We start from the raw sequence: 21,331 nt of genomic DNA on the forward strand, positions 1-21,331 counted from the left end.
TAGAGCTTGCTGCTGTGTGTTTTGCTTTCTATGTTATATCTAATAAGGGGTGTGTTAATGGGTGGCCCACCAAAGGCATCTGAAAGTCCTGCCTGGTCTTCAACAGAGAGGAGCATTCTTGGTTTAGCCTTGTCTGTCAGGAGCACATAGATTTTTAGACCTGCACACATACACAAATTCAGAATGAACTTTGTGCATCTGTGCTGTAGATGGATGTAAAAAAGTACCGTTTTGGCACTTTCAAGGTGTAACCATTCTGATTATGAAAATACCAAGACGGTAATTCTGCTGAATCTGGTTTTGCTCTTTACAGATGCAGTGCAGCAAGAATGGGAGAGGAGAATCACCTTAGTTTTTGCTTGAGATGATGTCAGTCCCAGACTAACTCTTAAATCTTGGTTTATTTAACTCACTGAATATTTTCCTATAATGTGCACAGATTATAGTGTAAAATCTTTTCAAATGTCAATTGAGGACCTTCTAAGAAATAAACACAAAATAAAAGAGAAGGCAATGGAACTGTTATCAATCTAAGAGCCTAACAAAAGGTATGCTAGCTTAATTTGAGCCAGGGGAGCTGGATGGAGATTGCGTTTAACCAGAAATGCTGGCAAAAATATGCTTCAGTAGAGCCAGAACCACATGTGGCCATTCCACTTTAATTGCGCTTGTTTTAAAAGATAGGTCTTTAACATTTACCCTCTCCGTGCTTGCTGTCTCTTTATGAACTGAAAATAAAAGCTCCCCAGGCAGTCATACTAAGACCTCAAGCCTAAAATTTTTTCAGCTGAGTCAAAAGCAAAACCTGTGCTGAATCTGCCCCATGCATTTTTTTTTTTTTTTTTTTTTTTTTTTTTTTTTTTTTTTTTTTTTTTTTTTTTTTGTAGCCATAAGAAGATTTGACTTCTCTGCTGTTTTTTTTGTTTGGTTGGGTTTTTTTTTTTCCCTGGGTCCCCAGGCCAGTCCTAACCCAGGGAGCGAGTGTTTTGATACTGAATGTATCTCCTCAGTGAGGTCAAAGGCAGTGGCAGCAGTGCTACTGGTTCGAAGGCAGCCTGCTGTAATATACTACAAAACCCGAAAGTACGCTCAACAATAACAAAAGCATTAACCGCTGACCCACAACTTGGTGAAATTCAATCCCACCATTAGGCAAACATGAAAATGAGATCCCAGAGGAAGGAAGGTTCAGATGTTCAAGACCAGAGGAACTGGGTGAGGAACACAGGCGATGAGATGAAGCTGTTTCAAACTGAGTGAAGGGAGGGAAAGGTTGCCAGTTCAGTGGTAGGATCTTCTAATACCATGAATTTCAACATGCCCTTAGCAGTCAGTGTTTTTGCTCTACTTTGGAACAAAGCAAACTAAACTTGTGTATAATAAAGCTACCTTTGGCCATTTTAGGGGCACATTTAAATTGCTTCAGAGCTTCATGTTTCTGGATTTGCTTTAAGCTGGACACTTGTGTCAATGTGTAGGTGCTTACCGTGGGGCTGGAATGTTACAGGAACCTGGAAGAGCTGAGCACCCGAGTCTGACTCAGTTTTTGTCTCGTGTCAGATGGTTACAAGGATGTTCCAGTGATGCTGAACACATGAGCACCCTCGAAAATACCAGTCATAAATCCTGAGTGTTTCAGTACTGAGCCGTGGGTCTGTGTAGGACTTTCCGTACGCGCTCGGTGGCCACCAGTGGCAGGGAGCTGAAGATGGGGGTGCTGGCAGGACTGCACCCTCTCTCAGTTGTTGTTACAGTGCGTTGCTTTTTTCCCCAGAACACACTGACTGCAGATGACCATTCACCTGAAGACAGCTTCACCCTGAACCCCGAGGACAGAAGAGAATACCCTGATCTCCAGGCTGCCCACCGGCCCTTCCCTAAGCAGCGATTCAGGCAGGAAAACGGGCACACGTCTTTGCAAAGAGATGGACCCAGATCTTTTCTGCTGGATCTCCCAAACTTCCCTGACCTGTCAAAAGCAGATATCAATGGGCAGAATCCCAACATTCAGGTACAAATTTACATTAACGTGTGATCTTTTTCTGAGCTGCACAAAATTATTTTACTGAACCAAGATGACTTTCAGCCTGGCTTCCATGACACGCAGTCAGAACGTAGCACCAAGAGAGAATGAATATGATGTAATATAGTGTAATGTAATATTATAGATCTAAAATATATAATATATATAAATATATATAATATGTAATATACTTTTTGTCTTAAGTGAATGCACAGATTTCAATTTTTTTCTGAACTTTTCTTTTGATTGCATAAGTGTAGTTATTCATATTTATGATACCAAAGCCATCTTTGCTATTGCCATTTTGGAACATACTATCTTTGTGGATATTAAGTAGATATTTCAAGTTCTGTTTTCAGTTCTCTGTTGCAAAATTTGTTTGTGAACAGTTTCTCTTTTGGTATGCTATTATAAAATGCAGCCATCCCTGAAGGTTATAAGAGAACAAGTCTTTAAGCTTCAGCTCAAAATGTGGTCTTCTGTATGGAATTGAGACTTACAGTTAATTTCTGCAGCAGCTGCTTGGAGTAAAAAAAAAAGTTGCCTGCAAGAAACTTTGTTATATGTTATTCGTCAAACTGTTCTTGGGTTTGGAATGGCCTCTTATAAGCCACTTGCATCTTGAAACTTCAAGGATTAGAAAGAGGAAAAAATGAGTGATTTGTTTTTAATTCAGAGCCTTAAAGCGAAATTGGCATTAATAAGCAGTCTTTTTTAACCAAAACAATAAATTGAAATGCTGTTCTGCCTAAGATGTGCTTATAAAAACAATACACTAATAGAACTGGTTTTCTGGTTAAATTAATTCCTGGCTTCTTATAGTCCCCCAGCCCACAAAATTGCCATCCTTTTCATATGTCTAAGAAGTACGTATGTAAAGATATAATAGATCTGTTGGTGAGAGACCAACATGATCGGGCGAGAACAAGCTGTCTCCAAGCTGACACCCCATTACGTCATAGATGGCTTGCGAAGCCCAACAGATTTGGATCAAGTGCGGGTCCAATACTTGATGGGCCAAGGTAGTAAACGTGTTCCACATGTGGTGACTGTACACATCCCTCACGCTAGGAGAAGCCTTCCAGAAAGCCTTAGGAAAGGAAGGTAGGGAAGCTACAGGGGCCCCAGATTGTGGCATGAGGTAAATAGCGTCACGTTATTGTTTGAACAGTATGTAAACTGCAGAGGAGGACAGAAGGAAACAAAAAAATTCTATGATTGGTAATAGCATTTAATGATTAGACCCAGGGAACAGATAAATGAGATGGAAACATTTCCCTGGCTTGTCTTTATAGTAACTGCTTCTGCTGTGACCTCTTTTTCCACCGTCTGATCTTGGAAATGTGTCCGCCAACTATGTCAGCAGTTTTGCTGGACTCTGAGAACTGGGAATACTGGTCCTGTAAACTGGAAAACATTGGGCAACATAATGCCAGGGCTCTTGTGCAGAAGGATCAGCTCTTTCAGAAACAGGCTCTCTAACGTCTGCATTTTATTTACTCTGCTTACCTAGGTGCATAGATAGGGAGATACAAGGCTTCTTTAAGTTCCTGGTTGACAGTCCTGCAGCAGGTCAGGCCTCATGGAGATAAAACCCCCATTAATTCATTAAAGAGTCAATGAAAGTTTATTTCTTTGCCTAAAGGTTGTAAAAGGTGGCCTACTCTTTTGGGAAAAACAGGGTTATAGTGACTTCTTGCTTGTTAAACAGTACGGTACGAATCTGAATGGAAATCATGGCACTTGTTGAATTGCAAATTTCTCATCAGCTGTTTGGCAGGTGAGAGCAGAATCATATTGTTTTTATTTTTTGCACAATGGCTCCAGGCTCTGTAGGTGACAAACGTGGGGGCGTTAATTCAAAAGTCCTCCTAGGGCAGCGAGGTTGGAAAGGGGAAGAAAGCCTCTGTGTCTTGATCTAGCACAATGGCCACATTTGCTTCTCAAAGACCCACAATTTCTTTTCCCTTCTGTTAGTACAAACCTGTATGGACCAAAAATAAGGGAAATCATACCTGGAAATTTTAAAAACCTAATAACCAGGCATAAAACCCAGCCTGAAAAGGCAGTTCAAAAAGATACTCCAGTCCGTTCTTTTTATGGCCATTTCTTCTCGGGTTTCCTGTGAGGCGGCAACTGCTGCATCATGTGTCGTGTGCTCATCTGGGGAGGAGGCGATGGATGTCAGAACACCATCAGAGGAATTCAGAAAATTAACATCTCCCCAGGTACTGCTGTATTTATCAGGTGATAATCAAATATAAGTATAGTGGACTGTCTTCTAGAAAAACCTTGGAAGCAACAGTCAGAGCTGCAGTAATTGAAATGCAATTTGACTTTCTGCATGCAAGACCAGGAGGACACTTACTGGTCCTTCTGTGGTGTTTCAGCCTTGTAAAATCTCCCATCATGTCAAGTGGCATTTTACCCTTAGCATTGCTTCCACACTGGTTGGTTGAGAGTAACTGCAGTAGCTGCCGTTGAGTGAAGGCTGACTGTTTGGTTTGGGGTACTTTGTTCTCTTTGGTTTTGTCATTTTAACAATTCCATCAATGCCTGGAAGACTTCTGAATGAGAAGGTGATTACAAAAACTGATGATGCATTTTCTCTGGATTTCCTTTCACAAGTGGAAAATCCCTTTTGGGTAGGTTTGCACTCGTTTGATGAACTAGCTGAGGGACGCCTGTGCAGACCTTGTAATTGAGCAGGGTTATGATTCAGAATAAAACAGAATTGTTCTTACCCCTGAGTAACAGAATGCAGTCGCATGGGAGGTATATAGGAGCCTGCTTATTTTCCATTTCTGATGGGTTTTTCTCATCCGTTCCAACTGGCCTTTTACAACCTCTCGGCTCTTCTCTGCAGCTGATCCTCTGTACGGAGCCAGATGCTTCAACTTGCAATTGAGCTCTTGCTCTTGTCCCTCCCCTTTTCTTTTTACTCCTGGTTTCCCAGGAGTACTTATGTAGTGTAACAGGTAGTGCGCTGCTCTCTGTTGTCCCACTGCTTTGCTGCTTTCCTGGCAGTGCTCGACACCATGAGCAGAAAAGGGAAACCTCCCTACTCTTTGTCGGACAAGAGCATTTTGTTGATATTAATGCTCTTCTGAGAACTTGAATCTTGATCAAGCTTCACCAACCAGTGTACCTGAAATACAGCTGGTTGAGTTCCAGTTGCGATGGAAGTGCTAAACATTTCAGATGAGGTGACAGGTTCCAAATAGAAACTGTGCAGAGTTGGGTAGGATTCCTGTCCTAAAAACGTGTTAGTGTGCCCTGGAAAACCGAAGTAAATCAGTATATGATTCAATCTGTTGTGATTATTATCCTCGCTTTGAGTGGCAGGATTGGTCATAGCTGCTAGGAGTGGTTTTAAGCCAGAAGGAGTTAATGGTGCCTGCTTGGTGAGCCACATCCACCAGTCACGCCACTCCAGTGCTGCTGTGTTAGCTTTATTTATTCTCTGATATCTATTCAGTTTTTACCTACTCTTAAAAAAAATCTACACAGAACCACTCTAGGAACACACACAGCTACAGAGAAACAAGGCTGTATGATCTGCTTTTAAAAAAGAACTGCAGACTTAAACCAGCTCTTCTCTGGGCTCATTCACGGCCATTTCCCTCCGCTCTATCTGTATCATGTGTCACTTTTAACACATTTTATTAGATGTATTTTTAGGTAGCATTTCTATTTGTCACTTGAAGCTGCTGGTTTCACTGCACTGGAAAGCAACACCCTCTTGGTATTGTCACAAAAGACTCAACAGTATCTGTAAGACTGAGCTCATGCCTAATCTAGCACAGTAAGAACTGGAGGGCTGCAGTAGTGCTTATTTCTTGTAATGCCTTTAAGACTTAATAGTTTAAGGTAGTAGTAAAGCAGTTGTCCCTAGCTGCAGCCCTGGAAGCACAGCACAGCCTTGCCAGGAACTAACTAGTCCTTCTAGCAAACTGGAGAGACTAGTCCATGCAGAGCAGGCTGCCAGAGGGCCCTGGTTAAACCATTTCAATACCAGGGCTGTTACTACCTCTGTGCAGATTTCGTAATGTCACGGCGTAACAAGAACTCACCGCCGAGTGCGGAATTCATAGCTGGGTTTCAGACCAGATTTTTGATTCTGGGGTTCAGTTGGGCTCATCAGAGAGTGCAGGTAAGGTTGACGTCATTAAACACAAATTTCAGGTTTCAAGTCACATTGTCTTCTTTGCCGCCAGCAAATTTTGAGGGTCCTTCACTTTTCATCAAGTCCAGAAAACTGAAGTGAACTGTCATGACATAACCAGAGGTAAATTGGTGTCGCTACTGATACCATTTCAACTGAAGTTGTTATGTGGTGTAATCCTAAATTTCCTATTTCAGTGTCTTATAATGAACTCATTTCTGTTCTGCTGCAATGGTTACCTCATTGCTGACTTGCACATATCCATGTTTATGGAATGGCAAGTGCTGCATCGCAAATTTGCATCAGTTGCATGAGGGAAGCAGAGGAGAGAAATGTCATAGGCTCCACTGCTTGCACAATATTGCAAATGCAGCTCTTCCTGAAACATAATCTTCCAGTTGCTTAGGGCAATGTTTACACCATTGAAGTGAATTCCGCAACTTTGTCTCAGTAAACAGGATGAAGTACACAGAACTTTTTGTGCACTCCCAACAGGCAGGGATAATATTTATCTTCTGTATATTTTTGGCCAGGGGAAAATTGGATCTTGGCGTCCCAAGACATCTGTGCTTGATACATTTGTTTCATTGGAAATCGACTACAAATTTGTTGTTTTAATGTACCTATGCCAGTTGTCTAACGATTTTTAGAGGAACATCCTTATTTATAGCTCACGCAACCATAAAAGAAGCGGCTTCATTTTAGGTTTGAATACTTGTGGAGATGATTGTGGATTTATACAAGAACCATATTACCACAGGCATTTTGGGAAGTTTGAGGGGAAAAAAAAAAAAAATAACCTTTACAGTTTTGATAATCACTGGAAGAAGAATTCAGTGAAAATGAAGTCTTTAAAACAGTCTCCAAGATAGAAATACTAAACTAGGTCTTTTTTTTTTGAGAGAGAGAGAACGTGTTTTTGTTGGAGTAGTTATACAGCACAAAAGCTTTTCCAGAAGGGCTTTAAATGCCCATTTTTAATGACTCTAGTTCTAGATCTGATTTCTTTTTTCCTTTTTATAAACAATCCCCAGTATAGAAGCTGATCAAACAAGATACATATTTGTGTATCCTGTATATGTATAGTCATGTACTGATGTTAAGTCTAGATGTAAGTACTGGGAAGAATTCAGGCAATGCTGATTTTTTTTAAATTTTAGACTGTGATAATTGCTCGCCCAATGCAGCAGCCTCTTCACACACCTCCACCCTAATTTTGGGGTCATACCATGAGGGTATTGCAAGGATTACTCGCTGATTTCCTCCTGCCTCTGGAAGGCCCATTAGGGTTAAACGGGGCTGGGCAGAGCATATCTCAGTCCCCCAAAACAAACAGTACTAGGGTCAACCAAAGCTGCCTTTTTTTAATTTTCAAGAGCGGTAGTTCAGACAATCCCGGGATTCTTTGTAGAATTCCTTTCACTCTATGGTTTTTGTGCCACAAATTAAACAAACAACTTGGTAATCAAAGCTTAAAACAGCAGAGAAGAATATAGGCGTGTGTCAGACTACCACACTGGATTTTCTTTTTGTTGTGTTCGTTTTTTTAAATTGACTGTGTGTTGGAAAACTCATTTTAAAAGCCTTTGTAATAAGCCTCTTTTGTAGCAAAAGAAAGACTGAGGAAGGATATCTGATTGCACAGACCTGGCTTGAAAGTAAGTTAGTTGGCAATGCTGTTGGAGGGCGGAAGAGGTCTTACAACCCTGGATGTTTGTGCGTTACACTTGCCTCTCTTCCCTGGTGTAGCACATAGCTCGACAGAAGTTTCTCTGTCACTACGAACCCACTTTTGCTTAAACGGACTTGGCATCCTGAATAAATACTTTAAATCAAATCCCTATGGTTCTTCAAACTGTACCTGGCTGAAATAATGCAAGTTCATGCTGCTTCACTACAGCTTACCAAAGCAAATGGAATGTTTATCAAGTGCTCAAGTGCCCCCTGCTTTTTTTTTTTTTTTTTTTTTTTTTTTTTTTTTTTTTTTTTTTTTTTTTTTTTAGGGGGGGTGTTGCTTTGGGTTTGGGTTTTTTTTCACTTTGCTGAGGCATTGCTTACCAGAGTTAATGTGGTCTTAAAAGTACTTGCTACTAAAGTCCTAGAATCATGCTAATTTTCACATGGGCAGTACTAAAGCGCCACGACTGGCCAGCCATGCGCAGAGTTAGCCGCTCAGTAACACTATTTCCTTTCACTTATTGTGAAAACTGTTTTGCTTGGATAGATGTGACAGTTTTGAATCCCTGAACCAACCCTGTTGTTTTCAAACTTAAGAAATCCATTTTAATTCTTGGTCTGTAGAAACTGAGGTTTAATGAAGTAATCATTCCAATTCCATATTTAGTCTGGGAGTAAAATATCTCCGGTGTAAAGATGTTATTAGGCTGACAACTGCACCCTCCCTCACTCTTGCTCTTTCTCCCAGTGGAGCTTCTTAGCAGCCTCAAAGTTGTTTCATTTCAATGGTTTGGTCTATGGTCAAATGTAAAGCATGAAATAGATGCAAAATCTCCTTTCTCCGAAAAAGGATGTGTGGGCATTGTCTGGTCTGGGCAGCTGTGTCTGCAACTACGAAGCTGTGGCAGCAGTTCTGGTTTGCTCCTTCTGTCACACTCCTCTGTGAATCACAGGTAGCTGAAGAAACACGGACACTCTTTCATTCTCTTCTGTGTCTTGTGATTTTACTAATAACAGCTGCAGGAAACAAAACTTTTTATCCATAATGCAAATCCATAGAGCCATGTAAATGACTTTTAGCATAATAGTACATTATTCTGGTTTTATGCAGTTTTCATGGAGTACTGTCTTGAAAGACTGCTTTGTAAATCTATAAAACACGAAGAATACCTCCGTACCTATAAGACATCACAGGTACATCTGATAGTCACTTCTGTATCACGGCTGTTTACCCAGTCTCGCATAATCCCTGAACCACATTTGCATGAAGCATCAGAGCATTTTATGATTTATCTGTGGCCATGCTACACTTGTGTGACTCACAGAGCCAAGGGTTCTGATGGCTATTTCCTATTTCTACCTACATAGGCACCTGTATACACGCACAGCATTTATCCAGGAGTTTCATAATTACACATTGTTCATCACAGAAGAGAAGCAATCAAGGATTCTTCCTATGCAGAATTGTATTTACATGTATGAGGGAGGGATGTGAGGGAATTGAGCAGCAAACTTTGAGTCTTGGCTCTGGGCTTCTGTAGAAGCTGTAAAGAGGTTGTATATCATTGCACTCTCCAGCACAGAAAAAGAGCCTACTTCAGAGGGCTCAGCAGCAAGTGACCTACTCGGTCGCAGTTGAAAGAGCTGCTGGCTCTCATCACTGCAGAGTGTCGTTTCACGGAGCGGTGACAGCCCACGCCGCTGTGTGATGGAAACGTAGTGCTGCGAGGAGGCTGTGCGAGGGGCTGGGCTCAGCTGCTGCTGGAGGGCCAGGCAAACGCAAGCCCAGCAGAGACCCCAGGCTCCGCGTCTTCTACCTTCGCACTCATGAGCTTCCTTAGCCCTGTCTTGAGTCAGTCCAAGTCCTTGGAAGGGGCTGTGCCTGCTGGTGTGATTCATGTTTGCCTCAAATTCATCCTCAGCATAATCAGAGTAACGGATTTGGTTTTCTTGTTCTTGGTCGTATACCTTTGGGTTTAAACATCTTTCCCGCATCAGGCAGACAATTCTGCTGCAAAGGTTTTAGGCACAGCATGGGTTGTTATTTTGTACAGGAATTTTCCTAGCCTTTGTTCCAAGGTCTGATTCAGCAGAGGTAGCAGAAGGAATCACTCAGCCGCTGCATATCTCTGGGCTCAGTAATCCACATATGGTTTACTACATGCGAACCCTACAGCATTACACAGCCCTTTGCAGGGCAACACCAGTCATTTGTCTTTGCCATATAGAAAGTTTCCCACTGACCAGAAGGAGATACTGACAGGCAGGCTGGTCTGTTTTGCATCCCCCAGGTTACCATTGAAGTGGTGGATGGCCCCGACACTGAGACAGACAAGGAGCTGCAGAAAGAGAGCAGCAAGCCTAGCTGGCCAGTCCCATCACCTGACTGGAGGAACTGGTGGCAGAGGTCCTCCACCTTGACTCGCATGAGCAGCGGTGACCAGGACTACAAGTATGACAGCACTACTGAGGACAGCAACTTCCTAAACCCTCTCGGTGGGTGGGATAGTCATGCACCCAGTCACCGGACATTTGAGTCCAAGGAGCAGCCAGAGTATGGTAAGTTTGCGTTCCAGGCCTCTTATGGGCATCTTGGGATTGTAAAAACGAGTTTGGGGGAAATGAGAATAGTGAGGCATCGCTGAAAGTAGGCCAAGCAAAATAGAATTTTTCAACATGTGGCTTTTGTTCATCAGCTTTTAAATACAAATCTGTTCAGATGCACAAGCTGTACTGTGGTAGCTGCATTCCACTAGTAAGTCTATAATCTTGAAAATCATACCAGTTATCCCATAAGAGGACCTTTTTTTAGTCCTAAGTGTACTTTTTTTAAAAACAAAGGAAACAAGGTTTCACATTTATTTTTAGAATCAGGATAAGTACAAATTTAGAATCGTGCGGTGGTTTGGGAACCAAAATATAATGATCGGATAAATAAAGCAAGGTCTAAAACGTGGTAGTATTTGGTGGATACACAAGTAAGATGAATGATCTTGGTGCATGTTTGGGGAGTGGCATATGCAGCAGGAACATTGTGTATTTGCGTGTGTAATTCTCTTCCAGATGTGTCATGGCGAAAACAATTGTTTTCAGCTTGTTGTATGAAACAGTTGCAGAAACTAGAAACAGAGAGGAGCTACAGTTATTCACTGCCCGGATGGGCTGCAACTATCCACGAGGGAATGAATTGATGGGGGGTCAACTAATATGTGCTCACAGATAGCTCAGAGCCTCTCAGATTTAAGTTGTATGTAAATACAGAAGGGTTTTAGTTAGAGCAGGGTTTCAGAGCCACAGTAATTTTACCCTGGCACTTCTGTTGCATTCTCTAGATACTGTAGAGTGGCTGGCATGCAACTGATTCAGTCTTACTTTTCCCATTTTGGTTAAGTCCTAGAGGCTTAACAGTTGAGACAGACTTTTCGTGGAGTGGTGTATTTAAACACATACATATACATTACTTTTTGTGGCCAGAAGATTAAAGTCTATCCCTTCTTTTTGCACCTGCATTTATTTGTGGGCACACTTCATGGCCAAGAATTCATAAATTACGTACTAATTCATTTAGGTAAAATAAAATTGCTTTCACAAATAATTGTGGTGAAAAAAAAAAAAGAATAAGAATTACAAATATAAAAATAGGAAGAACAGGCTGAACTTCAGCTGAAAATTTGATGTGATGTATTTAATAGTAGATACTGTGTGTTTCATGGTGCAGTATAAACACTAGGTAGGCGGGCCTAAAAATTATCCTAGAGCTCTGTGCCTTACACCAGAGCACCCTACTAGTTGGAAAAGATTCCTGGCCTCCTGACTAACCTAAAATGTCCTGTGCCATTGGCCTTGGCGAAGAGGATGTAGCAGCAGGTCCTGCCCATATGGGGCTTTTCTGCCAGTTCTGCTCATTGACCCATTCACAGCTCTATCTCCTTCGTCCTGCCTCTGCCAAAAAGTACCACACAGCTCTGCCTGCCCTTCTTGGCCCTCCCAGGCTGCAGTCTTTGACAAGCATTGCACCTGCTCACCCTCCCTCTTCCTCGCCAGCCATGCGGAGAAAGAAAATCAGAGTTGGAAAAGAGCTGGGAAGGAGTGCAGTGCCAGGGAGAGTGGGCAGATCACATTTTCCTGAGATGTTTTATGCCTCTTCAGACTGCTGTAGTGCCCGCCTGTTGGCAAACCCCAGAGTCATGGGTCTTTGCACACAGACACCAGCCACATCACACCATGGACACCCAGTTCAAGCGTGGTGGCTTCCTGATAGGCAGCAGTGTACGAAAAGGAAGAAAAGCACATAAGGTCCTTGCCACGAGGAACTTGCATCTAGGCAGCTTGCTACAAGTGAGATATATAACCTTCCCATACTCCTGGCAATAAATGTTTAATAGCACCCCACAGAGTTGTCGTCAGTCATTACATATGGTACAAATCAAGTTACGTGTTCTACTAACCAGCTCAGGAAGCCCACAGACAGCACGGAGGGAGCAGGGGGGGAGCGGGAATCGTGTGTAGCACAGAGGCCAGTGCAGGCAGGGATCTGTCCCTGTGTCTTGCCTGTACATACGCGTTCAGCCTATACTATAGAGCAGGGCTGGCTCAGTCACTAAACCCCATTTTGTGTTGCTACCCACCCCAGTTTAACCCAAATGAGCAAAGGCTGCAGGTTATGACCACAGGGTCAGTTAAATATCTCCTGTAGGTTGCAGAAAAATCCATTAAGCCAGACATTAGGCCAGTGGCATCCTGGCTTGTGTCAGCAATAGCGTGGCCAGCAGGGACAGGGAAGGGATCTTACCCCTGTACTTGGCACTGGTGAGGCTGCACCTCGATTCCTGTGTTCAGTTTTGGGCCCCTCACTACAAAAAGGACATTGAATGACTCGAGCGTGTCCAGAGAAGGGCAACGGAGCTGGTGCAGGGTCTGGAGCACAGGTCTGATGGGGAGCGGCTGGGGGAACTGGGGGGTTTAGTCTGGAGAAGAGGAGGCTGAGGGGAGACCTCATCGCCCTCTACAGCTACCTGAAAGGAGGGTGCAGAGAGCTGGGGGTGAGTCTCTTGAACCAAGGAACAAGTGACAGGACAAGAGGGAATGGCCTCAAGCTGCACCAGGGCAGGGTTAGACTGGCTCTTAGGAATCATTTCTTTGCAGAAGGGGTTGTTGGGCGTTGGAATGGGCTGACATAGCGCTCAGGAATATGGGGGAGTTGAGAAATGTCAATATTAGGGTAATAATTGGACTAGGTGATCTTCAAGATCTTTTCCAACCCAGATGATTCTGTGATTGACATTCTCTAGCGAGAGCCAACACTCAGCTGGGGAGACTGGTGGGAAGGTAAGAGGACTGGGGTTGGTCACAGACTCCATTAGGTGGCCTTCCTAAGGCGGGATGAGCAGCGAATAACTCAGCATACAAAGGAGGCTGGTTCTGAGGGGGTTAGATACGGGCAGTGGCACTGAGCCACAGTGGCGCAGGCTTGGTATCGTTTGCCCTTGGATATCTACCAGAAGACAATATAATCATGTTTCATTTTCAGAAGGTTCTTGCTAGTAAACAGTCAGATTTGATGCTATTTAAGAATTCAGATTAAATGCTAAATTGCATGTTGTTCTGGGCGCAAGGTGCCTATGTGGGTCCCTATATTCCTGGCAGTATTCCTTTAATACCTTTTTCCTGTTCAGGGCACTGAAAAACAATTTTCACACATGATGCTCAGACTCCCATAGTCCAACATTCATTGTGCCCTAAAAATTAATTGAGTATTGTTGTGCTATTGATGTGTGTTTTGGAAAGAAGAAAAAGAAAACCTCATTTATCCTGTGCCTGATTAGTCTGTGGTCAGAAAAGATATTCCTATATGCAGGAAAATTATGCAAATAGATGTGTACTGTTAGTTCATGACCCAGCCTTGCAGCTGAGGATTCTCAGCTGCCAAAAGGTCAAAAGAGAAAGGAAATATTTTTTCAAATAATGTTGCGTGCATTTCCCCAAGGAGCATCAAGTGTGAAAACCATTTAAACAGCAGGCTTATGCCTGGCATTTAGCCCAAGCTTCAGGTAGAGACATCTGGATTCCATTCTTGTTTTGCCTTCTTAATAAAAAACACGACACAGTAGTTTTGGGTAGTAGGCGTTTTGTTTCTTCATTTCCTTCCTCATCTTTGTTTTTACACAGATTATATTGATGGCGAGGGAGACTGGAGCCCGTGGTCCCTTTGTAGCGTCACCTGTGGGAGTGGCAATCAGAAGCGGACGAGGTCCTGCGGATATGCCTGCACCGCCACCGAGTCCCGGACCTGTGACAGGCCCAACTGCCCAGGTGTGACCATGTCACTGGAGCACAGGAATGATGGGGAGCGGCTGAGGGAACTGGGGGGGTTTAGTCTGGAGAAGAGGAGGCTGAGGGGAGACCTCATCACCCACTACAGCTGCCTGAAAGGAGGGTGCAGAGAGCTGTTCCCTGGCTAGGTGGGAGTTGTGGTGGGAAGAGACTCACTGGTTTTTTTATGAAATGGCAGGTTCTTGGCTAGTAATAATATGCTGCTAGATGCAGTCTACTATCTCCTGGAACTTAAAAGACATGTACAGCATTTTTTTAGGTTATGGCTGTCATTTTTGTCAACAGTAGTTTTTGTATTCCAAAGGGTATAATCTACTCTTTTGAAACAAATTTGTATTTTTCAGAATTTCAGAACAGCTGTGCTGACTGCTGCCTCAGTGAGCTCCTATTTTGCTGTGCAGTGAATGGGCATGCCTGTGTTGTGAACAAATAGTTCCTCCCCCATTATCTGGCTTTTAAGTTTGTGCCTAATGTATACAGAGTTGTTTTAAGACTGCATGTGTGTTAATATGAAAAAAAAATACTTTAAATAGCTGCTTAGCGTTTTGTTCCAGAGATACTGGTTTCGTTGGGCATTAAGCTACAAAATGTCCTGTCCTAGACAGTTAATGTTAAGGTGGAAATGTCACCTCTGTTTCATTACATGTTGCTTGATAACTGGAGAATTGTAAAACAGCAGGTTTGTTCCTGCAACAGCTGCACACAATGGGATGAAGGAACATATAATTTTGGATTGAATGTATTCAAAAAATATGGCCAAGGAGCCTTACCTTAGCTCCTGCCCCTCTACAGGCACTGACACTTAAATGCCATTAACAGAGGTGTCCTCACCATCATGCAGTTTTTGCTTTGGTGAAAGCAGGGCTGAGCACTAAAACCTACATTGTAAAAATGTAAAATTTAAAATTTAAACCTGCTATGGAAAATTTTCCCATGATGTCCTTTAAATGCTGCTGTGCATTTGGATTTAGGCAAGTTTGTAAGGCAGTGATGCAGTAGCTGCCACAACGCATGGGATATGTGCAACTGCATTACTTCCCCAAATCAAAGTAAAAACACATGCTGTGGTGGTATGCGTTTCACTGAGTTTACTTAATGATTCAGAAAGGCAGAAATTCTTAAACTGGAGGTCAGGTTGTATTTTGGTGGGAAGTGAAATGTCAGTAGTGCTGGAGAGAAGACATAGCAGCTTTGGTGAGAGAGTTGGAGGGAAGCTTCTTACTCACAGAGCGATGCATGCATCCATTGCAAGGTAATGGCTGCTAGGCAGCTCAGAACAATGTTTCTGGATGCTGTCATACCTCCTAAACTCTCAATAATAAGGGGTTAATTCCAGAAGGAGGCGTGTAGCCCCCAGTTACAGTCTCCAGTATTTATTACCAGCTAGCATCAAACAGTGGCAAACTTGAAAGAATATATTATGTCATATAACAGACCCCCAGCGACCAGCCAACAAAATATATTCACTCTCTGAGGCTGTGCTGACATTTTTAAAATTACAAGGGCAAAGCTCAGCTTCTGCTGTTTATAATTCCAGCAGTGAATTACTGCCTTGTAATGGGTTCTTGGGTATCTATTATTCTGCATCTACTGCTGGAGTTAAGGCACAACCCTATGATAATTTTATTGAAAAGTGGCCTGAGGCTGTTTTGAAGCTTTGCAAGCCACTATTATGCCCCAGTTCAGGCGATCAGGAGAAAGCTCACTGGCAAGAAGATGGATGGTGGACAGACTCCATTATTAACCATATAGTTATTGCATATTAAAAAGCTTTCTGCCCTCTTTGGAGGTCTTTAATTCAATGGGGAGGCAAAAAACCCCAAACCCGTTCCAATGATTCTTTGAAGAGATGTTTAAAACAGGCTAAATGGTACAGAAACCTGAGGGAAACAGTAGACTGGTAGGTAGGCCAAACTAAAGCAGCAGCAAAAGGATCTTTACTTTAGCAAGATCAATCGATAACTTTTCTGGCTATCGTGTTTCTCTCTACTGATAGCAAATGCTTAACTGGAGGTTGTTGGAAGATCCTGATATTTTAAGATCCTGAAATGTTATTTGATTGTTGTAGGTAGGGGTGATTGGTGAGGTTAGTTCTCTCACCTACTTATACCTTCCAACCCCCTAGCACTGGGAAAGACTAACAAGCTCCAGTCTTCTTGGCATCATTCTAATAGCATCATTCCTCCTCGTACATCCTGAGAAACAGTTGCCCTTATACAGATATGAACTTGCTCACCCGTCTTCAGGCATTCGCTCTGTTTTAGAAAGTGGCACAGAGGCTGTCTCCTTTAGACATCGCGTTTTACCCAGGGCTTTAGAGCTTCCCTTGGGACATTTGGTTTTATCTTGTCAGTCCCTTGTGATACGTGCTCTGGAGGAGATGCTGGTCACATACAGCTCCTGCCCAAATTACTGGGAGATGCTGGAAAGCCTTGCATTAGGAAGAGGAACAAAATTGATTCCCTCACTGCTCGTCCTGCACTGGGTTCATAACTGGCCAATCTGCTGCTTAAATATAATCTAACTCTAAAACTTTAAAACTTTTGACCTTTCGGCTAAGCTAACACTTTATCTTCCCTAACACCACAGATTCCTTAGTTGTTATACCTTTAAATGACCACCACCACCCCCTCCCCAGCAGCACCTTCAGATGAGTTCCCTGCCAAACAAAAGCACCAGGAAGAACTGGGGAAGGAGGGGATGGTCCGGAGGCAGTTGACTGCATTGTGTTTTAGTAGGAAAACACCACCGCCACTAACACCTGTTTGTTTTAGGGATTGAAGATACCTTCCGGACAGCTGCCACAGAAGTGAGTTTACTTGCAGGAAGTGAAGACTTCAATGCTACCAAACTGTTTGAAGTTGGTAAGCAGCCTAGCCAATCTTTCAGTGATAAAGATTTCCTCAGATTTTCCTGTTTAGAGTCTCGCTGCGGGACCAAGATTTTGAGTTTACCATTAGAAACGTCAGTAATAATGGCCATTCATTATCTTGCTTAAATTTACGATCTGAACCTTAGCTTGCATCTGTCGTAGAATCTTTCTCCTCTGAAGTCAGAGCAAATTTCTATCCTTCTTTCATTACAAAAAGGTGATTCTAGTTCAGAAAAGGACTGTAAGGCTCCACACTAATGGAGGGGGGAAAATCAAACACTGTTTAGCGTTTTGCTGAAATAGTCTTGAATGGAAGATGCTATAAAAGTGTTTTAGGTACAGCTGCCACATTAAAAAAAAAAAAAAAAAAAAAAATGAGCATGCATAGCTTTTATAACTGTGTGAGCATGCATAGCTTTTATAACTGTGTGTGCTGCACACAGGGACTGGCCAAAACCCAGCCCAACCTCTGTAATGTTCTGATTTCATCCCTTCAGTAAAGCACAGTGTGGCCACTCTCAGGCACTGGATGTTGGACTAATTGGATAAATAATGTAATCCAGCACCTCCCTCCTATGGTGACAGATCACAATAGTTAATGACAGCCGGGATAGGACTCTTTAAGGAGATAGAAAAACAGGACACAGATCACTAAGTAAATATTTTGCAAGAATGTTTGCTGTAAGGGTTTTAGGTCCCAGTCTTTGCCTTGCTCCAGAGTCCTGTTAAGTAAGTGTGGAGCAAGATGTGCAGGGGTTTTTTTTGAAAGCCTGTAGATGTACAGATGCCTAAAATAATGTTTTAGATAGGAGACGTTTAACTGGATTCTCCTGAGACTCTTGCAAAATAATAACGTGCCAGTATTAAAAATGCTACTAGTTTATAAATCGCTTTAATCCCAGCTATAAGTCATGGCTCTGGTGCCATTAAGTCCTTCTATGGTACAGACACTGGTATTATGTCACATATGCCCTTTATGAATCTGAATCACTTTTGGCTGCATTTGCCAGCTGTCAGTCTCCATGTTTGAACTACAGCTGCTTGAAATACCCCTTCCGGAAGATGGAGACCAAAGAGAAAAAAGTATTTGTTAGTTAAAAGAACCGAAAAAGGAATCCGGGCCTTGCTTGCCATCTTGGTGTTTCTAGTGTCATGAGAAACATAATCCTTCAGCATCTGAATCTGCTGTTCTTACAGGGTAGGTGTCTGAACGAGGTTTTCAAACTGGAGACTGACATCAAATCACTGCGGTTTCCCTGTTCCAGCTCTGTCGCCTATAAACCCACGACAGTGTCTCTTGTGCTGCATGGGGATATCGGCACCTTGATTAGAATTTGCCAGGTATAAGAAGCGGCAGAGGTTCTTACTGGCTGGTGCTGCCCCGTAACTCAGAGAAGCACTGTCAGAGGCCCTGAAGCCACTCACACGTGTGATTTCTTTATCTGACAAGGCAGCATGTTAGCACATGGCAGGCAGGAAGGCGAGCTTTGGCTGCCCTTTCTTTCTCAAGCAGAGCACTGGTGCTGAACAGTTACGCTTTACTGGGTTGTTATCACTGATCATACGAACAGGGATGCTGCATAAAGTATCTTAAGTTTCCATTTCCTGCCCTTAAACAGATACTGATAGCTGTGAAAGATGGATGAGCTGCAAAAGCGAGTTCTTGAAGAAATATATGCACAAAGTGGTCAATGATCTTCCCAGCTGCCCGTGCTCCTACCCCAGAGAGGTTGCATACAGCACTGCTGAAATCTACGATCGAATTAAGAGGAAAAACTTTCGCTGGAAAGATGCAAGTGGTCCAAAGGAAAAACTGGAGATCTATAAGCCCACCGCACGGTACTGCATCCGCTCCATGCTCTCCTTGGAAAGCACAACACTTGCAGCGCAGCACTGCTGCTATGATGATAACATGCAGTTGATTACCAGAGGGAAAGGGGCAGGTACACCAAACCTGATCAGCATCGAATTCTCAGCAGAACTCCATTACAAAGTGGACATTCTGCCTTGGATTATATGCAAAGGTGACTGGAGCCGATACAATGAAGCACGGCCTCCAAACAATGGGCAGAAGTGTACAGAAAACCCTTCAGACGAAGACTACTACAAGCAATTTCAAGAAGCAAGGGAATACTGAGAAGATTTTCTTCCTCTTTGGACACAAAATAGCATTCGTTTCCTGGATGCCAAAGAACTGATAACGGCTGCTGCATTGTCTCATGTCAATGAGCATTGTCATGTGCATTGATGCATTGACAGGGGTTGATCAGTTTCTCTCTAATGAATGTATATAGTTGTAATATAATACGTAAGTATTTTTCATAGTGTGTGTAATTTATAAACACATATCTCTCTATCTCACACACACCTATTTTTACATACAGACATACATAAAACTTGTCCTGCTAGGATGTTATACTGCAATAATGTTCATTTAATAATGTGCATTTCAGTTTATTCCCCAACTGTAACGTAAGTGTGCAGTGGGGCAGGGGCGGCTGCCATCACCATCAGGCCCCAGGGCCCCAGCTGAGGAGGACACGTATTTAAAAGTTGTTATAAACAATAGGATTGAAGAATGTACTTTTCCATATGGGAATGGTTTACAAGATTAATGCACCTACAGCATCAGTTTTCTCTATAATTGGTTTCATGACTAGTCATATCTAAAAAAGGAAGATTTTTTTTTTTTTGAAGGGTAATACTCAAAAGTGAATATAGACAGTTACTAGCAAATTTTTCGTGGAATTCTTCCTGTTACCTTCTAGCTCAGGTCTTTGCAGTCCATCTGGGGTAGGCTTGCAGAGAGATGTAGCTGTGGTTTTCCTGCAGAGCAGGAAAAGTCCCAATACAGTGGTTCTGCAAGAGTTACAACAGCCCACTCCTGGAGATGTCTCAGGTACGGAGCTACAGCTGTCAGGGCTTACATCTCGTGCTGGGGAGCAGGTCTTCAGGGCAGCTACCTGGAAACTAAGCATGTCCTACATCTGTGGAGGAGTGAGGCCAAAGAAGGAAACCAGGCCAAAGGAAAAAAAAAAAAAACAAAAAAACCAACCCAAAAATCACAGTTACTTCCCAGTTTTCCTTTGAAGAGCATTTAGATCTGCTTGTTTCTTTAGGAAATGGAAGAAGTTTATTTTTTTAAAGAACAGGAAAGGTGGGATACACACTCCTAAGTTCCCTGAGATAATGCATGCAATCATCCCTTTTCCCCCATTTATCATATGCTGGGTTCACAGTGTCCTACAGAAGAAACTATTCTTTAAGGAAGCTGTGTGGGAGGAACTATTGGTGAGTTAAAATGTCTTAATTTTTTTTAAAAAGCTAGCATTATTTTTGTAAAGTATTTATTGAATTGTAACAATAAGTCACATGCGGGATATGTCTCTAACATGAAAGGCTTCTGTAGATGGAACTTGATTGCCAAGAATAAGACTGTTGTTAGGCAAAGGTTTTACTTCCAAATTTTTATAAAGTGCAAGTTTACATACGTTATCCTGTAATTAAGCAGCTGATACCTGCATTCTTATGAAAGATTAAAATTACACCATGGGTAAATAAATACTTACAGTTCCATCCTGTAAAAGGCCGTCTTGCTGCAAGTCAGTGTCTTCATTTGGAAAACTCAGGCTCAATGTCACTAGAGCAAGTGCCTGGTTTTGGGTTACATGGTCTGATACACACACGTGCCCCACATGTGGAACCTCACCCCACGGTAGAGCTGACCTCACACTGCAGTCCAACCTACTGAAGGATTCAGGACAGCCATGAAAGGTGATTCCTTCTGCTATATGCATACAAACGTGTGTAGTGTAAATCTCTCCTCTAGCTCTGTTGGCCTTTCAGGCACCGGTTGATTGTGACTTCCCAGACAGACATGTGCACAGTCCCCCAGCATTAACATGTGCACAGTAAGTCCGTCGAGTCTGGGAAGCGTCAGGCTTGTGCTGGTCTGCCCATGTGGAGCAAATGAAGGGATTAAAAAGCAATCTGGACCTGGACACTCACTCGGACCAAACATGGTCTGGTGCTCCCTGGATCTGCCAGACCTAGGGCGACAGGCTGCAGAGCCGCAGCGCTCTGCTTACGCTCCGTGTGCCCAGAAACACAGCGGTCCAGGCAAAGCTACAGCACAGACACAACAGCAACGCATCTGCTGAGGTAACTTCAGCAGCCAGAAGGTTTGGCCAAGTTGTTGGATCTTCCCAGATGCGGGGCTGAGTTGGAGGTGGGGAGAGACAAGGGTATGTTCTAGCACTAG

At 42.9% G+C, this 21,331-nt stretch overlaps 1 protein-coding gene across 2 annotated transcripts; it reads left to right on the plus strand.

Annotated features, from left to right (window-relative positions):
• The first annotated feature begins 1,583 nt into the window (after positions 1-1,583).
• On the plus strand, positions 1,584-20,149 carry ISM1 (isthmin 1). 2 transcript variants are annotated; one of them, XR_003398078.1, is made up of 6 exons: positions 1,584-2,011; positions 10,157-10,424; positions 14,034-14,177; positions 16,973-17,062; positions 18,690-19,292; positions 19,325-20,149. XR_003398078.1 is itself a non-coding variant. In XM_026845862.1 (5 exons), the coding sequence occupies exons 1-5, from the start codon at positions 1,709-1,711 to the stop codon at positions 19,205-19,207; spliced, it is 1,323 nt and encodes a 440-aa protein (XP_026701663.1). In that variant the 5' UTR covers positions 1,584-1,708; the 3' UTR covers positions 19,208-20,149. The 2 variants fall into 2 exon arrangements, 1 of the variants encoding a protein (XP_026701663.1); XM_026845862.1 differs by having other exon boundaries at positions 18,690-20,149.
• The last annotated feature ends 1,182 nt before the right edge of the window (positions 20,150-21,331 follow it).

Source organism: Athene cunicularia (assembly GCF_003259725.1).
Source record: "Athene cunicularia isolate RWA chromosome 3 unlocalized genomic scaffold, athCun1 chr3_part1, whole genome shotgun sequence".
NCBI lineage: Eukaryota > Metazoa > Chordata > Aves > Strigiformes > Strigidae > Athene > Athene cunicularia.

Bases quoted from the DNA above. Each gene is read 5' to 3' on its own strand.
- ISM1 (XM_026845862.1), top strand. From the start codon at position 1,709: ATGGGGGTGCTGGCAGGACTGCACCCTCTCTCAGTTGTTGTTACAGTG. The intron at 14,178-16,972 runs GTGTGACCATGT...TGTTTGTTTTAG, and splicing joins TGACAGGCCCAACTGCCCAG to GGATTGAAGATACCTTCCGG. The intron at 17,063-18,689 runs GTAAGCAGCCTA...GCCCTTAAACAG, and splicing joins TACCAAACTGTTTGAAGTTG to ATACTGATAGCTGTGAAAGA.